This window comes from Dromiciops gliroides, chromosome 1 (genome assembly GCF_019393635.1).
Source record: "Dromiciops gliroides isolate mDroGli1 chromosome 1, mDroGli1.pri, whole genome shotgun sequence".
Taxonomy (NCBI): domain Eukaryota; kingdom Metazoa; phylum Chordata; class Mammalia; order Microbiotheria; family Microbiotheriidae; genus Dromiciops; species Dromiciops gliroides.
Genome location: NC_057861.1, coordinates 57,873,700 through 57,883,005, shown reverse-complemented (window position 1 = coordinate 57,883,005; position 9,306 = coordinate 57,873,700). Strand labels below are relative to the sequence as shown.

Sequence of the window (9,306 nt, the reverse complement as noted above, 5' to 3'; positions counted from 1 at the left end):
AAGCCACCAGGCAGAGGGGGCCCCTCCAATACTGAGCCTCCGAAAGGGCCTCTTCCAGGCAGTCACCAGGAAGAAGCCCTGGAGAAGGCGGACTCTTGACTTCCTGCCCAAGCCCTGCTGGCCCAGTGGAAAGAGGACAGTGTGTGCTGGGGCGGGGAGGGGGCATGGACGCTCCCTGTCCTGTGGAGGCTCCAGAGCCAGGCCTAGCACTAGAGAGGGGCTTGTCTCTGTAAGAACAGGGCGTTGTTTCAGCTAACCTGAGGGGGCCCAGCCAAAGGTCCACAGGACCTCTGATTCTAAGCTAGCAGTGGGCCATGCAAATGAGAGTCAGACATGCAAATATATACAAAGCTGCTGCCAGGCCTCCTGAGCCACAGATTCAGAAATGCTGGGAGGGGCAGGGCCACCCACGTGGTATCTGCTCCCAACCCCATCCCCCCCAGGTGGCAGGTCCAGTCTATAGTGCCCATGCTCCACGGAGGGATGAAGGCAAGCCCCAGGTGCCAGGGGGTTGTCCCCAGCGTCAAGTACTCTATGGCAGAGAAGTTGAGGGCACCTCTACCTTCCCGATCAAGCCAGGGCATCCAGGGCTCAGGCCAAATACCACGAGGACTGGGCTACTCCCCCAGAGTCCCAGTAGTCTCCAAAGGCCAACTCCAAAGGCCATCATTCCTGGCTACCACTTTGTCCCACAAACTGGGAAGAAGTTTCTTCATCAAGACAAAGAGAGGAGCCCCCAAAGCCTCTAGCTTGCCCACCAGTCACCTACTGCTTGCCTGTCAGGCCCAAGAACCCTGGGGTAAGTCCCTGGTCCCAGAGTTGGGGCCCCATGAGCAAGAACAAGGACTAAATGGGAGTAAGTTAAGGGAGAACTGAGGAAGACAAGATCTCAGCATAGAGGAAGAGCCAGAACATATGGGCACAGGGATGAGATTGGGCTCTATGGCTATGAGTGACATAGATGTGGGCATAAGGGACATTAAGGAGTATATGAGGAAAAGGGGGAGTGGGATATGGGAGCATAGAGGGCATGTGGTTATGGGGCAGGATAAGCTGTGAAGACAGAAATAGAGTAGACGAACTATAGTCATGAGGGGAAAACAGGGCGGTAGACACAGGAAGGGACTAAGGGTATGAGAAGCAGCCAGAGTGGCTCTGTGAGCATGGGGCAATGGGATATGGAAGCAAAGGACCAAGGGAAAATGAGATATATGGGTAGAGGGGGATTGGGGTTTGGTCAGATGGGGCAATAGAGGCTCTGGGCAAAGGAGGGGCAGGAAACTCTGGGCACTGAGGAAATGAGGTTTATGGGCATGAAAGATATGTCTGTGAGGCACAGGTAGAGAGTTTATATAGGCATGGGGTGTGGGAATCAGGGGAGACAGGTTGTGTGGGCACAGCAAGAGAGGTGTCTCTGGGCACAGGAATGGTGTGTGGGCACAAGAGGGGGACAACATCTTTAGGTCCAGGGTGATAGAGTGAGTAGACACAGGAAAGGATGGGAGTCTGTGGACATCAAAGGATTGGTAGGTATAGACTTGGGTGGGAGTCTGGGCATAGGGAGGAAGAATTATATAGGGGGACTGGTTCTATAGGTACAATGATATTACATCTGTGGGCATTTTTGGGAATGGAATCTCTGGGCATGGAAGACTTGTTTGGGGACATGGAAGACAGAATATGTGGACACAGGTGGGGCTGGGACAGATGGGTCTGCTCTCCTCCAATCTCTTTCCTTCAGGGAGTTTCCACCCTCCATCATTCCTTTTCTCTCACCTTCAATTTATACCTCTCCTTTGGTTCTTTCCTTGTTACCTGCAAAAATGCCTAGGTCTCCCCCATCCTTTAAAATCTCCACTTGGCCCCTGTCATCCCCTCAAGTTATCTTCCCTTTCCCAGATGGCTAGGTGGCACAGTGGATAAATTACCAGCCCTGGATTCAGGAGGACCTGAATTCAATCCGACCTCAGACACTTGACACTTATTAGCTGTGTGACCCTGGGCAAGTCACTTAACCCTCATTGTCCCGCAAAAAGAAGGAAGGAAGGAGAGAGAGAAAGGAAGGAAGGAAGGAAGGAAGGAAGGAAGGAAGGAAGGAAGGAAGGAAGGAAGGAAGGAAGGAGGAAGGAAGGAAGGAAGAAGAAAGAGAAGAAAGAAAGAAGAAAGAAAAGAAGAATAGAAAGAAAGAAAGAAAGAATCATCTACACTCCATGCCTCCATAACCCAAAGGCCTTTTCTCCATCCTCCATCCTCTTTGGCTTCTCTAGAGCATTTGCTACTGGCCACCATCCCTTCCCTCTTGGACACTCTCTCCTCTCTTAGTTCTACTACATTTCTGGACTGTCCTTCTCAGTTTCCTTTGCCAGATCAATATCACCACTTATCCTGCAAGCTTCTGTCCTGCACTCACTTCCCTCCTTTCTCTATACTGTCTCCCTTTGTGATGGGTTCAATGATTATTTCTATAGAGATGTTTCCCAGATCTATATATCCAACTTAATATCCACCTTGGGTTCCATCTGCCTACCACATGTCCACAAGCCTCTGCAACTTAACATATTCAAAACTAAATTCATTATGGTCCATCCCACCACACTCCCATCCTTTCACCCAGGGTAACTAGGTAGACCGTAGAAAGAATTTGGAGCCTGGATTCAGAAGGCTCATCATCCTGAGTTCAAATCTGACCTCAGAAACTCACTAACTGTATGACCCTGGGCAAGTCACTTTACCCAGTTTGCCTCAGTTTCCTCATCTGTAAAAGGAGGTAGAGAAGGAAAATGGCAAAACCCCTCCAGTATCTTTGCAAGAAAATCCTGGGGTAGCTAGGTGGCGCAGTGGATAGAGCACCGGCCCTGGAGTCAGGAATACCTGGGTTCAAATCCGGCCTCAGACACTGACACTTACTAGCTGTGTGACCCTGGGCAAGTCACTAACCCCCAATTGCCTCACTAAAAAAAATAAAAAATCCTGAAGGGGTCATGAAGAGTTGGACACAACTGAAAAATGACTGAACAACAACAGGAACCTTTTGACCCAAATCCACCCCTTCTGCAGCCTTTCGTTACCCAAGCTTACAACCTCATGTTATCTTTTTTTTTTTCCATATTATCTTAATGAAATAAGCACTGGTTACTTCTGACCACCTCAGGCAAATCACAACTTCCCTCGTCCTCAGTTTCCTTATCTGTAAAATGAGGGAGTTTGGAGGTGCCTTCCAGCTCTAAGTGCCCAGGTATATGGGCACTTAGGAAAAGGAGGGATGATGTCCTGGGCAAAGCAGAGGATGGTGTCTGTGGGCACACTAAGTGTGCCTACTATGCGGTGAGTGGCCTACATGGGCTATGGCAGGACAGGAGGGGATGAAATCCCTGGGTACAAGGGAACAGGAATTTGTAGGCCAGCAAAGGTTCTTGGGTATATTGGATGTGTGGACATGGGACAGGAGTCAGTAACCATTTGTTAAATGCCTATTGTGTGAAATGAAAAAAAGACAGTTTCTCGCCCTCAGAGAGCTTACAGTGTAACAAGGCAAGACAGGACACCAAAGGAATGATATAATGATATAATGAAGTACTCTGTAAATGTTTATTATTGTTGTGTTTCTGGGTACAGAAAATCTGTACTCAATCTATTCCCCCAAAGTCCCTGGTGAATGAGCCCCCAAAGCAGCTAATCGGAGCAGTGACAATCCAGATCTGAAGGCTGGGAAAGCTGCAGTGAGGCACTCTGGGTCCCTGAGGAAACCCCAGCGGCTGGCGTCCAGGGCCAGACCCCCTCCATTCTCACAGGGCCCTTCACCTCTCACTTGCTCTCATCTGTCCTCACGACACCAGGCTTGGGGTCAGAGCCAACAGAGGCCCAAGAAGATTGTGTTTGAAGATGAGCTTCCTCTTAAGAACCCTAAGGTGACTCCTGGGTTGGGTCCTCAGCCGGGCAAGGGCCCCACAGAGTTCTGGCCAGCCCTCCACCTGAGCGCATCCCCCAGCCTCCACTGGTACCTGACTATGTGCTGTGAGTCTACCTTTTGTGGGGCATTGGAGGTGAATGGGGGAACACTGGGAGGAGGGAGGGGCAGGGGAGAGGTTCTAGGCAGGGTTCTGGCATGGGGGTGAGAATGTTGGGAGGGGCTCAGGGGCATCAAGGATCTTCGGGGGAGATCCAAATACTGGGGAAGGGGGCATTGGAAAATTCCTGGAGGAGCATAGGAGGTGAGGGGGATGATAGGGGTCCCTGGAGAAGGGTCTTTTGGGGAAACATTAAGATTCAGACATCCCTCAGCAAAGGGTTTTAAAGTGGGAGGGATGGAAAGAGGTCTTTGGGGCTCCTTGGGTTCAGAGCTAGGAGAAACTTCCAGTTTTGTAAGATGAATGGAGGAGACTTTCCTAAGGAGAAACCCCTCCTCAGCCCCCTTCAGTCTTCTCCCCAAGCCCCACGGCTGAGAACACAACAACTTGTATATCTTTCTGTATATGGACCAGTATTCTGTGTGTCTGGGTAATATATGGAGGGGAAAGAGTCCAAGTAAAGGTTCCAGAGGTCTGGGTTTGAGTCCCGACTGGCTCTGCTGCTGGACTGTGTCACCTTGGACAAGTCATTGCCACTTCTTAAGCAAAAGTTCCAGCTGTTCTGGGCTCAGCACAGGCCTGCTTTGAGCCCAGGCTGAGCCCCTGGTGGGTTCCTCCCTGGCAGGAGATACCAGCAATCTATAGTGAGGTGGAGAGGCGCCGCTACAAGGCAGTGTTTCAAGACCAGCATGCTGAGTACCAGGAGATCCATCAGGCAGTGGCCACAGCCAAGGCCAAATTCCAGGAGCTGGAAGCCCTGCTGGCAACACTGCCCCAGCCAGGCCCCAAGGTCCAGTGGCCACCCTTTCCAGCTCCCTCTAACTCCCTTTTTGCTCCCAAATACCCGGGCCCTGAATGACCAGCCATCCTCTGCCCTTCTCTCTAACCATTCCCTGGTTCTAAAACTGATGCCTACAGGGAGCCCTCTATGATTAACCCCACACCACGTTAACTGCCTCTCCAGGACCTCACCATGCAGGTGGGGGGACAAAGGATGGAGGCGTGACCCCCTCCGATGAAGAACCCAGTTGAGAGCAGGGAGACACAGCCCGACCTAGAGAGCCTTTGACCAGGGAGGGAGGTGGCTGCTGCTCTCAGGAAGCTCCCAGTCTGAAGGGAAAGGGGAGGGGACACCTCAGTCAAGACACAGTGATGAGGTCCAGTGGAGGCCAATCATGGAGGGCTGCCTGTAGGAGATGGGCGGGGAGGAAGAAGAGGACTTGGGGAATATGCATAGGGGGCGGGCACACCTGGAGGACTTGGGTCTGCACGTGTTCCTAGGGGTCTGTGGCCATGGGGAGGTCAAGGTCAGGCTCTGGCCTGGCCAGGAATCCTGTCTGAGAGACTAGTGGGGAGGGGACAGGGTTGGGCCTTCCTGTTGTGGTGGGAGGAGGAATGTGAGAAGGGAGGAGGGCAGGGGAGCAGGTGGGGGATCCAAACTACAAACATTCCCAAATCCCTACTCCTTCCCCGAGGAGGCATCGCCCAGAACAGAGGAGGGGGAGGAGGGGAATTCAGGAGGGTGGGCAGAGGGGTGGCCTTAGAGAAGGCTGGCTTCCAGGACTCGGGCCGTGTTTTGAAGGGCTCCCTGGGGACTCCCGGGTCTGGGGGCAAGCTTGATTCCTTGGGGCTCCCAGTCTGTGGCAAAAGTCATTCAGGCCAGCCCTCGGTGGGGGGTCCTGGCACGTTGGAACCCCTACTCTAGGCTGGGCTGCTGAGGCTTTCATGTGGCTTGGGAGGAAGGGTGGGAAAGGGGAGGCAGGCAGGGGGCCATCCTCTCAGCCTGCCCTGGATGGGGAGAGGGAGCTGGTGCAGACGTGACCCAGAACCAGTCATTCCCTCTCCTCTCTCCTCCCTTGTCCCCCTCAGGCTACACTAAACTCCAGTCTCAGGACCTTTGCCCTGCTTGTACCCCATGCCAGGCATGCTCTCCCTCCTGACCTCTTACTCCTAGCTTGCCCTGCCTCCCTGAAGGCCTTAGCTAAGAGGCCACTTTCTGTCAGAGGCCTTTCTCAGCTCCCTCCCCTGCCAGTGGATTCCCTTGGATATTGCCTCCCATATTTGTACTGTATGTATCTTGTTTGTAGCTGTTTGAACGTTGTCACCCCCATTAGACTGGGAGCTCCCTGAGGCCAGGGACTGTCATTTGCCTTTCTTTGTATCCCAAGAGCTTAATACAGAGCCTGGCACATAGTAGCTACTTAATAAATGCTTGTTGAGCTCCAGCCTGTGCTATCCAGGCAGCCCTGGAGGTCCTGCTCTGACGGCAGAGAAAGACACTTCTGATCGTCAGATGGCAGCAGGGACATAGTGGCCCTTCTGGTCTTCTGGTCAATCCAAGCAGGCTTCCTAGAGGTGATAGGGTAGAAAGTGCTGTTTTAAGCAGAAAATAGTTGGTGACTTGAGGGTGAAAGGCAGATAAGATGGGCAGTGGGTGAAGATCTCCACCCAGCACAGACTCAGTTCTCTCCATCTGCCTTTCCTCTCCCCCTGCCCCCCCCCACCAGGAAGAAGCCCGCCTTGCCTGGGGTCCGGAGGGAATTGGAGAGGAAGAGAAGGTGAGTGAGGGACTCCCAGGACCTTTGTTAACTCTATAGGACCCTCCTCTGAGTCTAGCTCTTCCCCCTACCATTCTTTCCCAAAGGCCCTCCCCAGAAGTCATCCCTCTCTTCCCTTGCCTGGGAATCACCCTAAGGTAATTCACTAGAGAGTGTAGACTGTCAGAGAAATCAAATAGAACTATATATGCTCCCATTTTACAGATGGTAAAACTAAGTCAGACTGGGAGGAAGGAAAGTGATTTGGCCCTTGAGAGAGAATGTGGTATTTTCTCAGGCAGGAGTCTAACACTTCTCTTCCACTGCACCTGCCAGAGACACAAGAAACTAAGTCTTAGCGGTAGCTGATGTCCTGGGGAGTCTTTGGATACCCCAAATAAGGGAAGGAAGGATAAGGCTCAACCTGTGGGGAGGAGAAGGTTGCACACATTGCTGAAACCTCCCCACTCCAATTCTGGGACCAACCTTGAAGACCCTGAACAATCGGGATTAGAATTCATTTTTATTTTGTGCCCTAACTTTGTAAATCACTGGGGTCCTGGGTCTGTACAAAAAGAAGTCCCAATTATTGGGAGGCTGGATGACTGCCCAGACTTCTACCCTTGGGTCAATCTAGGCAGGCTTCCTAGAAGAGCAAGGCCAGGGTGACAGTTTCATCAAGGAGTTAGGAGAAGAGTTTGGTGAGTCAGAAGAAGGAAGAAGGGAGAAGTAGTCAGGGACGAATATCCACTTTTAAAAAATAGAAATAAATTGGCCTGGTATTGAAGCTAGATGGAACGAAGCACTTTCTCCTCCATCAACATTTGACCAGGCTGAGCACTGGCCATGAGATTCTCGGCTCTCCCCTCTGGCAGGACCCGTTTTCCTGGAGAAGCAAGCCCGCTGTGACTACCTGAAGAGGAAATTGAGGCACCTCAAAGCACAGATCCAGAAATATGATGAAAAAGATTCCAGGACGGCTCCGTTTATTTCTGAAGCAGATATTGCCCATGCCCTGGGGCAAAGACAGTAGCCATTCCTGCCCAAGCCAGCATCAGTACGTGGGTCAGGATGCTGCTTTGAGATGCCAGGGACTCCCTGCAGTCCCCTCTTCATCAATGAAAAACAAGGCTGCTTTAGCTAGGCCTGGAGATAGGGGTTGGCCTTTTGGTAGTGAACGTCACCGAGGGCTTTGCCCATGGGCGGGACACCCGTGGGCTGGGGGAGCAAGTGAATGCCTATAGAGAAGAAAGCATTTCTGAGAAGGGGCAGCAAGTGGGAACCTCCTCCCTACAAGGGGACAGATGGGCTGGGAGTCAGGAGACCTAGCTTCTAGGCCCTGTGGTGCTGTTGACTTGGCCTGACCCTAGACCAAATCCTTTCTCCTTTGTGCTTTCCTTGTCTTCTTCTGTTTCGTTCCTGTATAAGATGGAGTATAAGAAGACATGGACTATTTGAGGTCCCAAATTCAGCTCTGACCTGTCTTCTAAGAGACCTCCCTCTAGTCCCAATGTAGGGGCCAAATTTAATATGGGGAAAGTTAATTGGGTGGCTCGCTGTAATACTGGGAGAAGAAACTTTGGAGCTAGAAGTCCCTCATTATTTTCTGAACCCCAATATTATGGCGAGCCACCCAATTAACTCTGCCCATATTAAATTTGGCCCCTACACCAATATTCTATGCTCTATAGTCCTTCTAGCTCTGACATTCATTCTCTGTTCTAAGGTCTTTCCCAGTTACAGCATTCTGTTCTAAGATCTCTCCCAGCTCTGACATCCTGTATTCTAAGGACCCTCCCCAAACTCTTACATCCTGTGTTCTAAGGGTCCTCTTGGCTCTGACATTCCATGTTCTAAGGCCCCTCCCGGCTCTGACATTGTATTTTCTAAAGGCCCTCCCAACTCTGACATCCTGTGTCCTAAGGGTCCTCCTAACTCTGATATGTTCTGCTCCAGGGGTCCTCTTAGCTCTGACATTCCATGTTCTAAGGGCCCTCCTAGTTCTAACACTTTGTATCTAAATTCCAAGAACAGCATTAAGGCACAGTGGATAGAGTTTTGGACTTGAAATCAGAAAGACTTGGGACCAAATTGCTCCTTTGACTCTTCCCTGTTGTTTGAACAAGGACACATTGAGGAGGTGACAAGCCTCAGTTTCCTCATCCATAAAACGGTGATAATCATAATAATACATGTATTACCTACCTCACTGGGCTACTGTGAGGCTCAAATGAGATAATGCTTGCAAAGTACTTTGAAAGTCTTAAGTTCTCTATAAATAAATGCCTATTATTATTACAGTTATCATCATCATGACTACCCTTATTACTGCCCCAAAATCCAGATTGGTTGCAAGCATAGTGTGAACACCTGATCACCTCAATCTAATGTAGCTCAGAACTCCTAAACTCCAGCAATCCACCAAACTCGACTTCCCCAGAATAGGGATTACAGGCATCCACTACAACTTCTGAACAATGTTTTGAATGCATAAAGTACAAACACTCAGAACGATGTTTTTGAATATATAAATAAAATACAGAGGATTACAAAGAAAATAAAATCTATTGAAATACAATTGTCAAGGGGGCAGCTAGGCAGCACAGTGCATAAAGCACTAGCCCTGAATCCAGGAGGACCTGAGTCAAATCCAACCTCGGACACTTGACACTTACTAGCTGTGTGACCCTGGGCAAGTCACT

General features: G+C 50.7%; 1 protein-coding gene across 1 annotated transcript; it reads left to right on the top strand.

Annotated features, from left to right (window-relative positions):
• OCEL1 (occludin/ELL domain containing 1) lies at positions 1 to 8,314 on the top strand. Its single transcript, XM_043990398.1, is given in 13 exon segments — positions 1 to 511; positions 513 to 628; positions 631 to 716; positions 718 to 750; positions 752 to 799; positions 3,837 to 3,956; positions 3,959 to 4,018; positions 4,696 to 4,857; positions 6,575 to 6,651; positions 6,723 to 6,762; positions 7,242 to 7,305; positions 7,480 to 7,572; positions 7,575 to 8,314. Coding segments are annotated over 13 exon segments (1,122 nt in total). The 5' UTR covers positions 1 to 314; the 3' UTR covers positions 7,601 to 8,314.
• The last annotated feature ends 992 nt before the right edge of the window (positions 8,315 to 9,306 follow it).